Source organism: Nesoenas mayeri (assembly GCF_963082525.1).
Source record: "Nesoenas mayeri genome assembly, chromosome: 10".
In the NCBI taxonomy this organism is placed as follows: domain Eukaryota; kingdom Metazoa; phylum Chordata; class Aves; order Columbiformes; family Columbidae; genus Nesoenas; species Nesoenas mayeri.
The window spans coordinates 4,665,819-4,683,280 of record NC_137560.1 but is presented as its reverse complement, the minus strand read 5'-3'; the positions used below and the strand labels follow the sequence as shown (position 1 = coordinate 4,683,280).

At 51.2% G+C, this 17,462-nt stretch overlaps 1 protein-coding gene across 3 annotated transcripts in view; it reads left to right on the top strand.

Moving 5' to 3' along the window:
• PHF2 (PHD finger protein 2) overlaps nucleotides 1–16,653 on the top strand; it is an 85,687-nt gene extending 69,034 nt beyond the window's left edge. For 2 of the 3 annotated variants that reach the window (XM_080350604.1, XM_080350603.1), the window contains 5 exons: nucleotides 7,195–7,472; nucleotides 9,674–9,769; nucleotides 10,700–10,809; nucleotides 11,971–12,232; nucleotides 15,459–16,653. In XM_080350604.1, coding sequence (XP_080206730.1) covers nucleotides 7,195–7,472; nucleotides 9,674–9,769; nucleotides 10,700–10,809; nucleotides 11,971–12,232; nucleotides 15,459–15,547 — 835 coding nt within the window. In that variant the 3' untranslated portion in view covers nucleotides 15,548–16,653. The remainder of the gene's footprint in view (nucleotides 1–7,194; nucleotides 7,473–9,673; nucleotides 9,770–10,699; nucleotides 10,810–11,970; nucleotides 12,233–15,458) is intronic. The other variant, XM_080350605.1, reaches the window with a different exon arrangement.
• Nucleotides 16,654–17,462: the final 809 nt, after the last annotated feature.

Below are 17,462 nucleotides of genomic sequence, written 5' to 3'. Positions count from 1 at the left end.
AGGAAGGTGTCCAGGCGGGTTGGAATGTCTGCAGAGAAGGAGACTCCACAACCCCCCTGGGCAGCCTGGGCCAGGCTCTGACACCCTCACCGGGAACAAGTTTCTTCTCAAATTTAAGTGGAACCTCTTGTGTTCTAGTTTGTACCCATTGCCCCTTGTCTCGGTTGTCACCAGAAGAGCCTGGCTCCATCCTCCTGACACTCCCCCTTTCCATATTGATCCCCAGGAATGAGTCCCCCCTCAGTGTCCTCTTGTCCAGCTCCAGAGCCCCAGCTCCCTCAGCCTTTCCTCACACGGGAGATGCTCCACTCCCTGCAGCATCTTGGTGGCTGCGCTGGACTCTCTGCAGCAGTTCCCTGTCCTGCTGGAACTGAGGGGCCACAACTGGACACAAGATTCCAGGTGTGGTCTCCCCAGGGCAGAGCAGAGGGGCAGGAGAACCTCTCTGACCCACTGACCACCCCCTTCTAACCCACCCCAGGTACCATTGGCCTTCCGGGTCCAGTGCTGGCTCATGGTCATAACATGTGGAATAAATTATCAAGGGAAACCATAGAAGCAAATTTTATCAATGAGTTTAAAAAATGAATTTGTTTGATGTTGAGAGAGAACATAGAATTTTTTAAGGTTGCAATGTGGTGATAGAGCTACAGAGAAATCTAAAGGAGGGAGTGTTGCTGAACCAGGAGCATCTTGTGATTCATCCTTCCTCCATTTATCAGGCAATTGTCTCTTTCAGAGCTTAGGTGGATGCCCAAGATTAAAGCAGATCTAAATATAGGCTGGCTTCATGCAGGGTGCATCAGCTGTGAGGTAGCAGGCAGCTCTGTGGGGCAGGCTTGCCTTTGTGCATCAATATTTAGAGTTTATGGCTGGTTGCAGCGTGCTGACGAGGATCATCTCTGTGCTGAACAGAGCTGTGTGTGTTCTCTGGTCATTCTTAACGGGGGTGAAAAAAGCCAGTGGTAACATGGTCACTACATATCCTTAAAAGGCTTATCTTGACCAGCCTGCTGTTTCTAGGAAAGAGATCTAATCTCAATTTAGTCCTGGTTTTCCTCTGTTATTGCCTTCCCCCTAGCAAGGAGTTGTTGATCTGAACAGCCGACCACCTCCTGTGATTGCAGGAGGCATGGGGAGAGGTACCAACGTGTCTGCAGCTCCCAGGAAACATCCTGTTTTTCGGTTGTCTGAGCTCAAGTGGGTCAGTGGTTCTATATTTTTCTGATCTCTTGAGGTTTGGCCCTGACTCTGCAGCGTCTGCTCGAAAGAAATAATCACACTGGCACTTGTCTATTTGACTGTTCCTGTGAATTCCTTTTCATTCTGTGTTATGGTGCATAGTGGAATTAGTGTTTATGTCAAATTTATGCTTACATTTTGGCAGGTAATTAGACATGTAGGTTGGTTGGTTAGTTGTATCTAACTTGGAGAATGAAGTTACCAATGTAGTATGGCCACCATACGTGAAGGTTGGTAAAAGAAAATTTGTCAACCATTGTAAGAATTAAAAGATCATTAAAAGATGCCTTGGCCGTGTTTACGCTGCTAACCATTCCATGTATAACATGTTTTGCTGCCCACTTACCATGTGCAGAAATGCAGGGGTAAGGGGAAAAACAGGTTAAAGAAATGGTCCTCAGAGCTTCTCTTCCTTGCTCGGGAGGTGTGTTTTGCTGTCTGCAAGGGGTTAAAAGTGCCGCTGGGTCACGGAGCGGGACTCAGCCCTGTCGTTTCTCCTCCCTTCAGCCCGGGCTCTGTACCCAGTGTATTAGTAGACTTTGTGGTTTCTGAAATCAAAGTCGCAAACGCAGTCACATAACTAAACTCTGCACGAATTACTAACCTGTGTGTGGCAGTTCAGGGGGAATGTGTCGTATCAGTTTTGGCTCTTGTATAAACAATTAGGCTTTGGCAGTGCGTGTTGCAGATTGATTGAAAAAAGCTCCTGATAAACGAAATTACTATGTTTCATTTCATAATTATGCTAGGCTTTTTAAATGGCCATCACGTGCTTTTCTTTCTAAAAAATGCAAGAAACGTGATATGCAAACACACTGTGTCGCAACATAATGCCAATGTGGTCGTGTCTGACTCTCAAGAACAATTTCCATCTTTCTCTACTTGCAAGGCAGATTAAGGGTAGACATGTATGCATTTATATGTAGACATATATATATATATAGTAGATACTCCACATAGCAGGAGTGCAAGTAGGTCTCTGTGGAATCTCCTTCGCTCACACAGCGGTTCTGTTGATGAGACCAGCTCTGAAGTGGGACGTGTGGAGCTGCTGCACCCCAGAAGGAACTTCGGAATCAGATCAGGGCTTTTTGTGATAATGACCTTATCTGAATTGTGGGGAACTTTATTCTGTAAAATACCAGACTGTCATTCACAGCTGACCCAAAAGAAAGCCCTGATGACATTGTCTAGATTGCTCTAGAGAGCTGCATCTCCCGTACTTGTGGCAATGGTGGTGAAATGGGAAGGGATGATGAGACAGAGGTCCTGCAGAAAGGCTGCCATAAGTGTGGGAACGGTCTGAAAGAATCGAAATGGAATAACGAAAAAGCCTTGGAGGGGACTGGTGGTCACACGATCTTGAGCTGAGCAAAATGATTTGTTGTTTCCAGGTCTGATACAAAGATAGAAGGAAATACTGTTTTCATACTTCAAATTGACTTCCATAGTTTTATACAACCGTGACTTCTCAAAAATATTGGTAAGTCATTAGTATCTCAGCTCCACTTCTTCTTTGTGGTTAATTTGCTTTTGGCCACAGGTAGAGCGAGGGGAAATGCAGAAATGACAGGGAAATACTGTCGCCAGGAGAGGATGGTGATGTATTGCCTTCCCCTTACACGCACAACTGTATTTCAGTGGTTCTTATTTGAAGTATTCCAGAGTAGCCGCAGTTGGAAGGGACCTTGGGAAGTCACCTGGAGCAGCCACCTGCTCACAGCACAGACAGATGTAAAGTGTGACCTGCTTGTTCAGGGCATGACCCTGCTGAGGTTTAAATGTATTCGGGGTGGAGACTCTGCAGCCTCTCTGATTCTGTGATTCTATCTGCTCAGCCACCCTCACTGTGTTACTTTCCTTTGCCATTATATATTTTTCCCTCTAATCTTAAAATGAGATTGGGTGATAGTTATTCAGAGGCGAGGTGAGATACTACTGAGTTTACTGCCCCTCATGTCCCCTCACCCTTTGGTGCCTCCACCTGTCTGTGTAGGCAGCATGGAGAATGGGGAGAAAGCCACTCCTCAATGAGTAATATTTTGCTGAAATTAGTAAACTGAATTTCTGAATATAAGGTTATAGGTGAATGGCTCAGTAATTGCTTATGGAAGGAAGGAGATGATCTGCCTGGAGATGCTGGACCCTCAGATGATGGCAATAGTAGAACTGGTTGTGAAAATTGAGGCACCGGCTCCCTGCATCATGTCATCTCCTAACTTCGGGGTGCTGGGATTGTTCCTGTGCCCAGACGGCACAGAGGCCAGGGGAGGTGAAACCTCTGTCTGTCTGTTCAGAATTGTGTGTATGCTTGTCATGATCACAGCTCTCTGCCTGTTGCCGCCTGCTCTGGAACGGGCTCTCAGGGAAAGGATGCTCGTGTCAAGTCTAGGAAGGTAACACGGGCAATGTGAAAGCTCCGAAACGTAGCTGAAGGGATGGTGAAGGTATTACTTGTTGTTTGGGGACACTGAGGTCCCAAGGCTTAAACCCAACAGAACAAGTGGTTCCAGGGAGCACTGCATGGAGAGCACAAAGCCATCTGAGCCATACAGACCAGTGTCTTCTTCCTCGGGTTCTCACTGAGATCATAGAATAGTAGAATCACAGAATGTCCTGACTTGGAAGGGACCCACAAGGATAATAAGAGAAATAAGAATCCAACTCCTGTCCCTGCATATAACAACCCCAGAATTCACATGAGTTGCCCTTCCCTGCTCCTCATCACACTGTCCCAGCCAACACCACAGGCTGCTCAGACCTGGGGGACATTTTACTTGCGATGAGTTTTAACAGCAGTTTTTCCCTTCTGTTATGGTGCTTCTCTCTATTAATAACATGAAGACGTGCAGCCGGTTTCAGGAGCAGCAGCAGAGCGGCAGGCGCTGGTGCTGACGATGCCTGTGGCTCACGAGCAGGGTTGGGAGCTCTGGCTGTGGGTATAGACCTGGCCTGTTGGTCTCCGCTCAGTGCGAGCTGGGACTGGTGACCTTGGACTCGTCCCCCACAACCCAGCCCCACAGGTCACTCAGGTGGCACCAGGCCATGCCCTGTTGGCCATTGAGCGGTGGTTTTGCCTGTGCACCAAGCTGTAGCTGCACCTGGCTTTACTGCACGGTGCTGGTGTTGCAGGGGAAGCTGGTGGTGGTTCCAGTGAGGATCTTGTTCAGTTCCTGTGCTCTACACAGCTGAAAATCACCAGATGCTTGCTAGGTGGCAAACCGTTATTGCAACAAACTCACCTCTCCATCATGTGTCCTTGTCTTTACGAGAGTAAATGCAAACAATAAAATCCCAAAAAGGGCAGCTGTGCAAGACGCTGAGGACAGGCTTTTTAGAAAGGTGTGTTACAACAGGACAAGGGGGGATGGTTTAAACTAAAGGAGGGAGATTCGGGCTGGCCATGAGGAAGGAATTGTTGGCCCTGAGGGTGGTGAGAGCCTGGCCCAGGTTGGCCAGAGAGGTGGTGGATGAACCATCCCTGGAGACATCCCAGGCCAGGCTGGACGGGGCTCTGAGCAACCTGAGCTGGTGAAGGTGTCCCTGCCCATGGCAGGGGGGGCACTGGGGGAGCTGGGAAGGTCCCTCCAGCCCAAACTATTCTGTGATTCTATGCTGAAGTGGACCCCACTGCAAAAGGCACAAACATCTACCCGGCAGTTTGTTAAAGTGTCCTTTTCTCTGTTCATCCACAACATCATTTGTAGCCTGGGGGAAGGAGAGCACGGCTGTCGGCTTTGCAGAGCAACGGCAGGACCTGTGCCATCGCCAGGTGCCACCTCGCGGGGTGTTGGAAGGGGCTGTGCCAGCTGCTGGGAGGGGGCAGCAGCTCTCTGGCTGCTTTGCTCCTGCTCCCGCCCTCATTTTAAATGGTTTTTAAGTCATAGCTGTAGCTCACAGATAGTTTACTTACATAAGTTGAGTTTTTTTTAAATCATTGCTGAAGCTACGGAATGGGGATATGGACTTCCAGAGCCTAGAAATTGCTTCCTGATTCTTCTTTAATTGTGTTTGGCTTAGAAAGCTGAAATACTTCTAGTGGAAGTACACGCGAGCACATGCCCTAATGAGAAACACTTTGCCCCGAGTGCAGCTCTGTCTCTTGGAGGCATTTCAGCCACACATTCAGGTTGTGGTTTGACTCTTAGAGCCACTGGTTTTGATCAGATTCCACAATTTATTTGTGAAAGCGTGTGTTGCTTAAGGCAGTTCCTCTCTGATTTGCCCATTTAGTGGTCAGCACTTGATGGTCTGTTTGCAGTGTTTTGAGAGTCCCGTGCCTGCAAAAATGGTTTGGGGAAAAAAATTGAGAGAAAATATGTTAATTTCTTATAGATGCTACAAAATATGCCTTTGACAGGGAGAAGGCTAAGGCATCTGGCATGGTAATGAACGAGTTAAAATGTCTTTTTCCTAAATAAGTTTTTCGATGTTCTTCTCTCCATTGAGTTGCTAGCTGCTAACACCAGTCTTAAATCATTTTCAGGATTATTTATAAATGCAATTAGTGCCCAAAAACTCCCGCTACGTTTTAGATGTTACTCTGTCTGGAGTCCTGTAATGGTTTAAGGTGGATTAAATTAAGACCAAATAAGAAAAAGCAGTGCGGTACTGTTAATTTACCTGGGAAATAGTGTGTGTTAGTGGTTTCTATTGCATCACTGTGAAAAAAGTCATTACCACAGCATTTTTGCCTTTCACTATTTGCCCAGACTCCAAAGTCCTGGAAATATTTGACGATGTGTTCTGCATCATTCTCTGATGAAGTTATCATTCTTCTGTGTTGTGGGAAGCATGTTTCCCCCCTTGCTAAGTGTACATGCCAGTCAGAATTTACGCATCGTTTTACCTCAGCCTACCTTGTACGAATGTATTTCTGCAGTAGCTGTGCTGTGCCTGTTGGCAACTAGCAATAAAATGTCACAAAACAGGTTCAATGAGAGCAAGGTTTCTTCCCACCCTGGAGTCCAGCCCTCCAGTCCATATCTCTCTGGCATCTCCCATAATCAATCCATCCCGCATGCACAGCAGGGAACCCTCCCAATGTGCTGCAGAAACCTCTGAAATTCCTTGTGCCCTACAAGTTGCACTTCCAGCAGATCACTGAACTCCAGGCTGGTTGGGTTTCAGGACCTCTGCAGATCCCCAGTGCAACCCCTGCTCACGCAGGGTCACCGAGCAGATCACACAGGTGGGTCCAGGCGGTTTGAATGTCTCAGAGCAGGAGACTCCACACTCGCTCTGGGCAGCCTGGGCCAGGCTCTGGCACCTCCCAGCAAACAAGTTTCTGCTCATGTTCAGATGGAGCCTCCTGTGCTTCAGTCTGTGCCCATTGCCCCTCACCCTGGCGTTGGGCACCACTGAACAGAGTCTGGTCCATCCTCTGACACCCATCCTGGAGATTTTTATCAACACTGATGAGATCCCCTCTCAACTTCACTTCTCCGGGCCAAACAGACTCAACTCTCTCAGTCTTTTGTCACAAGAAAGATGCTCCAATCCCCTCATTGTCTTCATAGCTCTCCACTGGACTCTCTCCAGTAATTCCTCATCCTTCTTAAACTGGAGATGCTGAGGTGGTGGTGGTCCCCAGTGGGAGCTGTGGTCTGTGATCATGAGCTTCCTTCCAGTTGTTCCAATTCTTCCTCCACTTGCTTGGCAGTGTGTAGCAGAAGCCCACCGTGACATCCCCCTCCAACGCTGACCCAGAAGTCCTCAGAGTCAGTAGGAGAAACACCATGTTACTGGGAATGCTGTGATGGGCTTTGGAGACCTAACATGCTGTCTGTCATATTGCTCTTAGCACTGGTGGCATGCCCAGCTGCTCAAAGGACAGCCGTCAGGAAATCTCTTCTAGCAACACCGTGAAGTGAAAGGAGTCAACTGCTTGAGCGGGGTTTGTGTTTTTCTGGAGTTGCTAACAACTCTCGTGTTTTCAATGTTTCCCTGCAGTCAGCCACCTGCCTCCCCCAGCACGCAAGAAGCGATCCAGGGCATGCTGTCCATGGCAAACCTCCAGTCCTCAGAGTCCTGCCTCCAGACGTCGTGGGGTACCAACCAGGCGAAGAATAACTCCATCTCCACACAGAACTCTAAAAAAACAGGTGGTGGCAGCAACAAAAATGCCGGCAAGCGGTTACTAAAGAAAAGCACAAAGAACAGCATTGACATCGAAGATTACGATGAAGATCAGGACCACTTAGACGCCTGTTTTAAAGATTCAGATTATGGTAAGTACAAACGAAGCAGTGATTGTGTGCCTGGGTGTACATTTACATATTTGTGGATGTTTGCAAATACCTGCTCAGTTTCTCATTATATGCTTGCTCACTTGCTGTCACATTGAACTTGACTGGGTGTTTTGGTAAGGAGGAGTGCAAATAACAAAAGGTCTGCACAGCAAAATGAAGCACTGACTACAGAGCTGGTGGTGATACAGTCATCCAGGTAGACGGTATTTGAAGCATGTCATAATCAGAACATCTTAAGAAGCATGGAAGCCCAGTGAAACTGCAGCAGTCAGCCAATAAACAGGAAACTGTCCCAAAAATGTGTGTCAGGTACTGGTACTTACGACAGAAATGTCCTTGTCTGCATTATAGTAATAAAATATCTAGCTGAGTGGGAAGTTGAATTTGTATTTGGATCCAGGGTTATTTTGACTGAGGGCAGAGAATGCAAGCATCTGAAGCAGGAATGGGCACGGAGCTAATTTGCAACACTTATATCGGCTCTGCCACCAGCAGAAGCATTTTTAAATATAAGAAGTGAGGAAATGAAGAAAATTAGTCATGTGAAGGCTGATGTGGCCTGGAAAGCCTGAAGCCCCAAAGAGAGCAAGAGGTTGGTCGAGGTTTATGCTGCATAACAGAAGAGTCTATGTGTGTGTTTAAATCTCCCTGACAAGCATGGCCATCAGAGATCATTGGTCATGACTGGAAAAGTGGAGTGAGTGTTTTCACATGATTGGCAGAGATGCCAAAATGGAGACACTGTGATGTGCTGCAGAATGCTGCCCAGCCCTTCAGAGTGCGCTACATGCATTTGCTCATTCTATGTCTGTGCTGCCAGCAAATGAAGAGTCTTTGTTGTGAGCAGGCTCAGTGTCCAGAGGCTCTGTTTGTGCCACGTCTGATCAGTAGAGTTCTAGTGTCAATGGCCAAATGCCACAGTAATCATAGAATCATTTTGGTTGGAAGAGACCCTCAAGATTGTTGAGTCCAACCGTGACCTAACTTGGGCACTACCCCATGTCCTGAGAACCTCATCTCCATGTCTGTCCAACCCCTCCAGGGCTGGTGAGTCCAGCACTGCCCTGGGCAGCCTGTTCCAATGCCCCACAGCCCTTTGGGGAAGAAATTGTTCCCCACATCCAACCTCAACCTCCCCTGGCGCAACTTGAGGCCGTTTCCTCTGCTCCTGGCGCTTGTTCCTGGGGAGCAGAGCCCGACCCCCCTGGCTCCAAGCTCCTTTCAGGCAGTTCAGAGATCAGAAGGTCTCCCCTCAGCTCCTGTTCTCCAGCTGAACCCCTCAGGTCCCTCAGCCGCTCCATCACACTTGTGCTCCAGCCCCTCACCAGCTCCGTTCCCTTCTCTCAACTCACTCCAGCACCTCAAAGCCTTTCTTGGTGTGAGGGACCCAAAACTGCCTCCAGGATTCGCGGTTTGGCCTCCCCAGTGCCAGCACAGGGACGGTCACTGCCCTGGGCCTGCTGGCCACACTAGTGCTGATACAAGCCGGGATGCGGGTGGACTTTTTCGCCACTTGGGCACACACTGGCTCAACATCACCAGTAATGTCACAAATGCCAACAGGCAAGATAATCAAACACGTGAAAAAACATAGAGAAACTTCATAGTAAACGCTGGGTCAAAATTTAGGCAGTTAAGCGTCTGCGATAAACACCAACTTGTGAAAGATCTTTTGGTAGAATGGTTCTTGTTCATCTTTTGGATACTCTGAGTAAAGGAAAGCAGTTTTCCAGGTCTGTATGAACAGCACTGTGTTATTTCTCTCTACCTGTGTGTTCAGGAGCCATAGGGGCCAGGAAGGTGCTGTGCTGCATGAATTCCTTAGTCTTTAGCACCGGTCTAGCTTGGAGTAAGGAAACCCATTTGTGTCTGTTCTGGCTGTGCTGCTGCTCCACAGCCAGAAGGAAAACTGATTTTTCCTGGCTGAGAAGTTTCACTGTGTATCCTAAAAGTAGTTTAGCATCACAGTTTAATGACAGCGGCTCCCAAGTGTAGTGTGTGGAGGAGAGCCAGGAGAAAGTCCCCTGAATGCTGCAGCTGTGTCACCCCTCAGTGGTACCACCGAAGGACCTTGCTATTCCAGCTGTGATGCCACCACACCTGTACAGAGCATGCGGGCCTCTGTGCAGGGTAAGAGCTCTTTCCTACACTGAAACTATTGCCTTTCTTTCCTCCTGTAGTTTACCCTTCCCTCGAATCAGATGAAGATAACCCGGTATTCAAATCCCGATCAAAGAAAAGGAAAAGCTCAGATGATGCCCCTTACAGTCCAACAGGTAAGTCCATATGGTCTGTGCTGCCCAGACTCAGGCCAAGTCATGCAGCTTCCTAAAAACACAGCCATTTTTCAAGGGGTGTGGAAACTGTAAGACCACAAATAGCAATTTCTTTATCATGTGAAGGATTAATTAATCCTTTCCAGCACTGGGAGGTGATATCCTGCGCTGGGGCTCACCCTGAGCAGTGTCAACCATCCTCTGTCAATCGGTTGACAAGAAAAAGTCACTCCTGGGTGGGTTGTTGGCTTATTTTTCTTCATACTCTTGGTGACAGAACAATTGGTGGCCACCCTACCAGTGATTTAACAGTGAAACCCCAGACAGCGGAGTAGCCACGGCTTTTATTTTAGGTGTTGACTATGTAAAGAGTAATGGAGAGGGTGTGGGAATAGTCTCCTCCAGGTTCAGCCAAAGACGGTGGGCTGCAAGGGTGATTTTGTTGCAGCTCACCAGAGGCAGTGACAGGCCAGGAGGTCCTTGGACCACTTGGATGTGGCCCACTGACAGGGGAGTCTCCGCAGCTTGCTGTGTGTGTGACAAGCAGCCCGTGTCTCCTCAGCTGGTGGCACAGCATGTCCACCCCCAGCTGATGGGGCAGTTCACACCATCTGTTGGAAAGGATGCTGGAGTCACTCCTATCTGTAGTGTCAGCAGAAACCTCCTGTGCCTTTGGCTTCAGGAGCTGCTGCTGCCAGGGAAGCTGCTCAGCTGTGACACATCTTTATCAGCAGCTTCTCCCCAGACCACTGTCACTGGAGGCTGCTGGCACCTTTTGCTGTCACGTGCATCCCGGGGAAGGCAGGGCAGAGGCTGCAGCATCCCTGGCCCTCCCTGCTGCGGAGGGCAGAGCCTCACTGCCCCGTGTGCCGTTGTGCTGCTCACACGGGCAAGTTCTGCACCTCTCACCCGCATCTGATTTCCTTGTAGCACGAGTGGGCCCCTCGGTGCCTCGACAAGACAGACCGGTGCGAGAGGGCACGAGAGTCGCCTCCATTGAAACTGGACTCGCCGCTGCTGCCGCCAAGTTGTCACAGCAGGTGAGGTTGCTTGGGAAGCCGTAGCTGTCAGGAAATGAAAGCCCTGTCCCCCCGCAGCAGAGTTGTGCCCAAACAGCAGTGCAGTGCCAGTCCTCCTCAGTGTTTGGTCGTGCCAGTGACACGAGGCTCGGCAGTCTCAGGGGAAATAAATGGAAGGAAAGTCCTATGGTGTCCGCAGCGTATCTGACAGCACCGCAGCGCAGAGATGTATGGGAAGCATAGAGAAGTATGAGTGAATGAGCAGAGCTGCCAGGCTGCCCCAAAGGAGAATGCATGAACTGCTGAGAGTCTGACTGCTGTGATTGCCTGGTCAGTGGAAATGGCCTGCTGGGAAGCATAAGGATTTGCTTCCACAGATTTGGTGAACTGTGGGTAACTATGGGACAGTTTAGCAAAGATATTGAGGCACTTGGGGTGTTGATCAGTGTCTGGTCTCCGAAGAGGTCAGATAAATGCTAAGTGCTAACATACATAGGCCCCACAAACGTGACACCGTGAAGCATGAAGCTGACACAGTCTGCTGGAGCAAGGTTGGTGCGACACCTTGGCCAGTCGCTGGAGATGCAGATTTTGGTGGCATTGGGTTTCTGTGATGTGTGCAGTTGAGTAGAAGAACTCTAAGGTTGGTAGCAGGGTTCATCAAGAAGCAGACTGAAGGTAGGCAAGGGAAACAGGATGTTGCCAGATCACTGCTCTCATGGGACATGTGTGTAAGTGCAGTTACAGGTCGAGTTTGTGCCCTAGCAGGAAGCAGAGTCTGTGAATCAGCGGGATGTTTAATATCCTCCATGCTGTTGTGAAAGCATATGAAGATATCTGAAGATAGGAGGTGCCAGTTTTTGTGGAACATCGAAAACTTTGTTCGTGCCAAACCACGCTGGTCTCCCAGGGCAGGGTCCTGGCTGGCTCCCGCTCGCCACGGTGTACGCAGACTTACCAGACCAGGAGGTTCTGCACAAGGTGCAAACATAGCTGCAAGAAATGCAAACGTGTGCGTGCAGCAGAGAGAGCTGTGAGCGAGGTGGTGTCGGAACAGACCGTGAGCAGTGTGTACATGGCAAGCTTCGTGGGTGTTCCTTGTATCAGGACCCTAAGCAACGCCGCTGGCCCTTGCCGTAGCTAAAGGGGATTAATCTGAGCTTCATGTTTGTCATTTTAAAGGAGGAACAAAAAGGCAAGAAGAAAAAAAATACCAAAAAGAAGCTGTCAACCAGCAACGCGAACAAAGCGGGTCAGGAAGGCAGCTCGCCAGAGCCGAAGCTGGAGTCACATGCCAGCAGCCTCACAGATCACGAGTACACCGCAGGGGCCAGCACCTTTGGGGTCGCCCAGCCTAACAGGGGATCGCAGCCGATGGCACCCGGTGTTTTCCTTACACAGAGGAGACCCTCATCATCCTCGCAGAACAATGCCTCCGCCAAAGGTACCAGGAAACGCCTGGGGTTATGGTGTAGGAATGGGGAAGGGCGAATTGGTCGTGTAATCTGTGCCTTTTGCAGGGCCCTCAACGTGTTGTGTGTGTCGTGGGTATGTAGAAGTGTGTCGGCAGGTCAGTTCTGGTCAGAGAGTTCTGTAACCTCATCTAGGTGTTCCTGCTCTGGCAGAGGATTGGACTAGATGATCTGTTGAGGTCCCTTCCAACCCCTAACATTCTGTGATTCAGAGATGGGGCCCGTGGTCTTGACTGTCTTGGCGCCGTGGGCCCAAATATGTGTTTGTTACTGCGCTGTTTGTTGCGGGATGTGAGGCATCCCATGCTAGGATGCGCTCCTGAGCATGCCCTGGGGCTCTGGAGGAACACCTGCAGTGGTCACGTCACAGTCCAGCCTGTCTGGTGAAGCCTTGTCCAGGGGAAGATGTATCTGTGGTGGCTGTTCTGCCCAGGGCTGGGTCAGACTCTGCTGTGGAGGGTGGTGTTTGTTCAGAAGTACGTGCTGATGTGTACCTGAGGAGTCCCCATCCAGCGAGCACAGGGCAGTGCAAATCTGCAAACCTCACTGGGGAGCTGGCACAAGAGAGTGAAGGAGCATCAGACCTTGGGAGTAACACAGCTACACAGCCACAAGCCAAGAGAGAGGAAGAGCCCGCTTGTCTGCTGTAGGAAAGCGTTACAAAGCTGAGGCTGTTCTGGAGTCTGGGCTAGGACCTCCTATTCTCTGCTAGAACTTTGCTCAGAAAGCGTGACAGAGGCAGGTGTGTGGGACAGTGTGAAGAGTAAGAGAGGCCCTGATGTAAAAAGTGAGGCAACATGGCAGATGTTTCCTGCATTCCCCTGCATTTAAGTGGAGCAAATTAGAGGTGATGCACAGTGTCCTGCCCAATAGTAAAACACCAGAGTAGCTTGAATGGGCCATAGAGGACTGTGGTAGGCACTAGGTCCTGCCAGGAGCTGCCAACACCTGTGACTGTCTACAGAACTGGAGCGGAATGAAGGTATTTGCCTGGAATTGTGTGTTTGTGGTGGAATGGTGGCATTAGTGAAAGAGATCCGAGGCAGTGGAAGATATGAAGGGGAGACAAGTGCTGAATGGAGCCAAACCCTAGTCTGGCCGGTGAGCTGGGCAGCCCGGTCAGGGCATCGCGAAGGGAGCCTGACCCGGCACGTGGGTCACACCTTGCCTGTGGTGTAGCTCAGGCCTCGAAGGAGGGATGGACCCATGTGCTGGGAAAGTGAGCGGCTGACCTGCTGGGAGCAGAGCACTTTCAGGGCCTCCTGTGGAGGGTCTTGGGACAGCTGGGGGCACCAAGGGCACTTTAGGGCATCTCTCTGCATGGAGCACCGGAGAGTCCTGAGCATGAGGTCTACCAGTTTGTACGTCACTGTGAATTAAGGGACTGTGGAAGGAGATGGTGGGATGAAGCAGAAGGGACAGTGGAAGGAGATGGCGGGATGAAGCAGAATTAGGGAGCTCTAGGACCTCCTCAGGGAAGGTCACTCAGTCCTAAAGAGTGAGGCAAAAGGATGAGAAACGAGGAAACTTCCCGTGGAAAGCGTCACCCACACCGTCATGGTCTTTAAGGCTGGGGCACTTAATGCAGATGGGAAAGGTGGTGAGGAGCTGAGTCTTTGCAGGTATCGCACAAGAATGCACCAGTGGTGGCACGATGGGAAGAACAGAGGCTGTGTGGATTTGTTTTGTGCCCGGGTGAACCGGGGAGTTCCTGGCCATAAGGAGGGAGCTGGGAAGTGCTGAGGCAGGGAGGACACAGGGAGCACAGACCTCGCCGAACTGCACAGCTCATGAGCCCACACGTGGGCTTGTGATAGCTGTGTCCTCTCATCAGTGTCCTCTCGTCAGGGAAGGTTGTCCACTTCGGGCGTGTTGTGGTACCTTGGTGCTAGCCTGATCTGTGGAAAGTGGAAAGTGCGTGTATGGGAGCGTGTGTGTGTGCGTCTTTTCAGTGTCCTTCTGGTGAGGCTGGATGTGGGTGGTCTCTCTAGAGCTGGGGGAGGAAAGTGCAAGAAGAAACACAGAGTTGTGATGGTACGTGGGTTGGTCTCAGTGTGGTGCGTAAGAGCCCAGGCATCCTCAGGTCAGTGCATGGCCTGGGACACATGATGCCATGTGAGCTCAGAATCCCCGTGGCACAGGCTGCCCTTAGGGATAGCAGAGATATGCCCGGAGAGCCCTGGGGCTGTGCGGGTGTGTGGTGAGGGCAGGAGCTGTGACAGCCTGCCAGGCATGGGGAGCCACGGGGTTTGTCGACGGCAAGTTGAACATGAGCCACCAGTGTCCCTGGAGCCAAGAGGGCCCCGTGTCCCGGTGCACCCAGCACAGCACGGCCAGCCGGGCAGGAGGGGATTGTCCCGCTCTGCTCTGCGCTGGGGCGGCCTCACCTGCAGCATTCGCTGTGTGCAGGGCTGGGACACAGGAGAAAAGGAGATAAAGCTGCTGCAGAGTGTCCAGAGGAGGCCATGAAGTTGGTGCAGGTTTGGGGTGAAGCCGTGTGAGCAGCGGCTGCAGTCCCTGGGTTTGCTCAGCTGGAGCAGAGCAGACTGAGGGCAGAGCTCACGGGCTGCAGGTTCCTCAGCAGGAGCAGGAGGGGCAGGGTGAGCTCTGCTCTGTGACAGTGACAGAGCCCAGGGAACGGCAGGAACATGTGCCAGGGAGGGTCAGCGGGACATGAGGAAAAGGTTCTTCACCCAGAGGTGCTGGGTGAACACTGAACAGGCTCCCCAGGGAGGTGTCACGGCCCCAACCTGACAGTATTCAAGAAGAGACTGGACAACGTCCTCAGACACACGGGGTGACCTGTGGGGTGTCCTGTGCAGGACAGGAGTTGGACTCAATGACTCTTGGGGGTCCCTTCCAGCTCAGGACATTCTGTGGTTCTGTGTGTCCGTGGGTCTGTGTGTGGGGAGGCAGGCTGGCTGGCAGGGCTGGTGAGGGCACAGGGAGCAGGGCTGGCACTGCAGAGGCAGGAGGAGCCCCCACAGGAAACGGGCGAGCTGAGCCTCCGCCATGAGCTGGGTGTGCTGCAAGGAGCGTGTCCTGGTGCGGGTAAGGGGTGGGTTTTGGCAGAGGCCGTGCTCCCCCATGCTGGGCAGAGTGGGAGGGCTTCTGGAGGATGGAGGCAGCCAACATGGGGCCGGTTCTGGGGCGGCGCGTGGCGGGAGCAGGCCTCACCCCTCCCCGCTCTCCTTCCAGGGAAGCGCACGAAGAAGGGGATGGCCACGGCCAAGCAGCGGCTCGGCAAGATCCTGAAGATCCACCGGAACGGGAAGCTGCTGCTCTAGCGGCAGAGCCGCTAACGGGCTCCGGGCCACCACCACAATAATCCCATTAACTTTCAGCGGTCGGAGTGTACAGAATCCTGCTATAAATATTTTTTAATATAGATGTCCTTTCTCAGAGTGCTGAGAGTGACTAGCCGCAAAAAGTTACTACTAATCCTGGTCACGGAGGAGCGCGCTGGTCACCTTGGCCCCCGGCTGCAGCCTCAGGGGCTGGGGCTGGGCCGGGGCCGTGGGGCGTTGGGTGCATTTCTCAGGCAGCCCCCGCCGCCCCGTGTAGCTGCGTTTCCCTTTTCCTAGAATGTAGCTTGTACATAGCTTTTGGAATAACCACCGCCGGGTTTTTATAAGGGGAAAGTCTCTCCGGGGCGCCGCTCGCCGGTACCAGCTCTTTGCGTAACTTCTTGTACGAGGGAGGGAGACGAGTTATTTTACTAGCACCTTGTGGAGTGTTTCCGTGTTTTGTGACGATGTAATTTATTAATGTTTGTAGCTTTTTATATTTGTACATTTCTTATGGGCTTTGTTTATATACACACATTACCGGGGTGCGGCGCCCGCGGGGAACCAGAACCACCCGCGGCCGTGGGCGAGGGCCACGGGGCCGCCCGGCCGGGGCGCCGCACTGGCTTTTTTTATTATGATTATTAGTATTATTATTTTTTCGCAACATGTACATTTCTAACAAAGTTTATTGTGGCTATCTATCTATGACGGTGTTTTATTTACCGATTCATATCAAATGCTCTTGTATCGAGTTCACAAAATCTAAGTAAACCTAGAGCAAAGTTTAAAAAAAGGTAAAAAAGACAAAAAAAGAAAAAAGAAAGCAAAGTAAACTATTTCAGGTTTTGTACACAACTGCCTGGGCCTGGCCTTTTTGTGGGTTCGAGGGGAGCAGCCGCGTGCCCCTGGAGTCCCTTGGGGTGGGTGGGAGGAGCAGTGGCAGCGGGCGGGGGGGCAGGCAGGGCGGGCAGCCCAGCATGGTGCTCTGCCCTGTTCTGCCTGCTCCTCAGCAGGGACAGGCAGCTGGGAGGCTCCTCTGCCCCTTTACAAGCACAGCCAGCACCCCATCTGCTACCCAAACCCTTTACCGAGACCTCTGCTTGCTGTAGCACCATGAGGAGCCTTGGGTAATTTGGCACAGCCTTGAGTGTCCTGGTAAGACACCCTGTGGTCCACCCAGATGTGTCTGCCCATGGCACTGCTCTTGCCATCCACGTCCCTTGGAGAAGCACGCAGACTCCTTTCCCTCTGCTTCCTTCCTCTGTCTGGGAGGTACCAGGTGCTACAGGCTGTCCCCTTCTCTTCACTCACCAAAACATCAGCCATCTCACCATTGACTTTGAGCCATTTCTCCAGATTGACCCTCTTGTCCCTGGGGCCATTCTCAAAATGCTCCTTGGTTGTCACAAGAGCCTGAACATGGTACCCATAGACACGTGCAATTGCTGCTGCCCTTGGCCACATCACGCTGGCAGTGACACGAGCCAACTCCAGCATGCACAGGGTCACTCCTCACCCCTTCTGACAGCCCCGTCAGGCTCGAGGGGAGCGTTGCAGAATCCTCTACATGGAGGTAAGCATGACGTGGCCTCAAACCCCAATTATGTCGTACTCGTCTGCTAGATGGCAATGACGCGATGGCATAATATGGATCTTGTCACTGGCCACATCTCTTCAGACAGGTTGCCTTTGGATGAAGCTTCGTTGTAAGTAATTCCTGAAGAAAGACAGGTGGCCGGGGGGCTGCTGAGGGATTGCTTCCTTTCTGAGAGGCTTTGCCTCTGAAGTACCTACACCGCGTGTCTGTCCTGGGTCTCTGATGCACATCAGGCAAATGCAAAGGCCGTGTCTGCTCAGGAGAAGTGGGTGCCAGGTATTATGTGCAGTACAAGGCATTGCAAAACTCATCTCA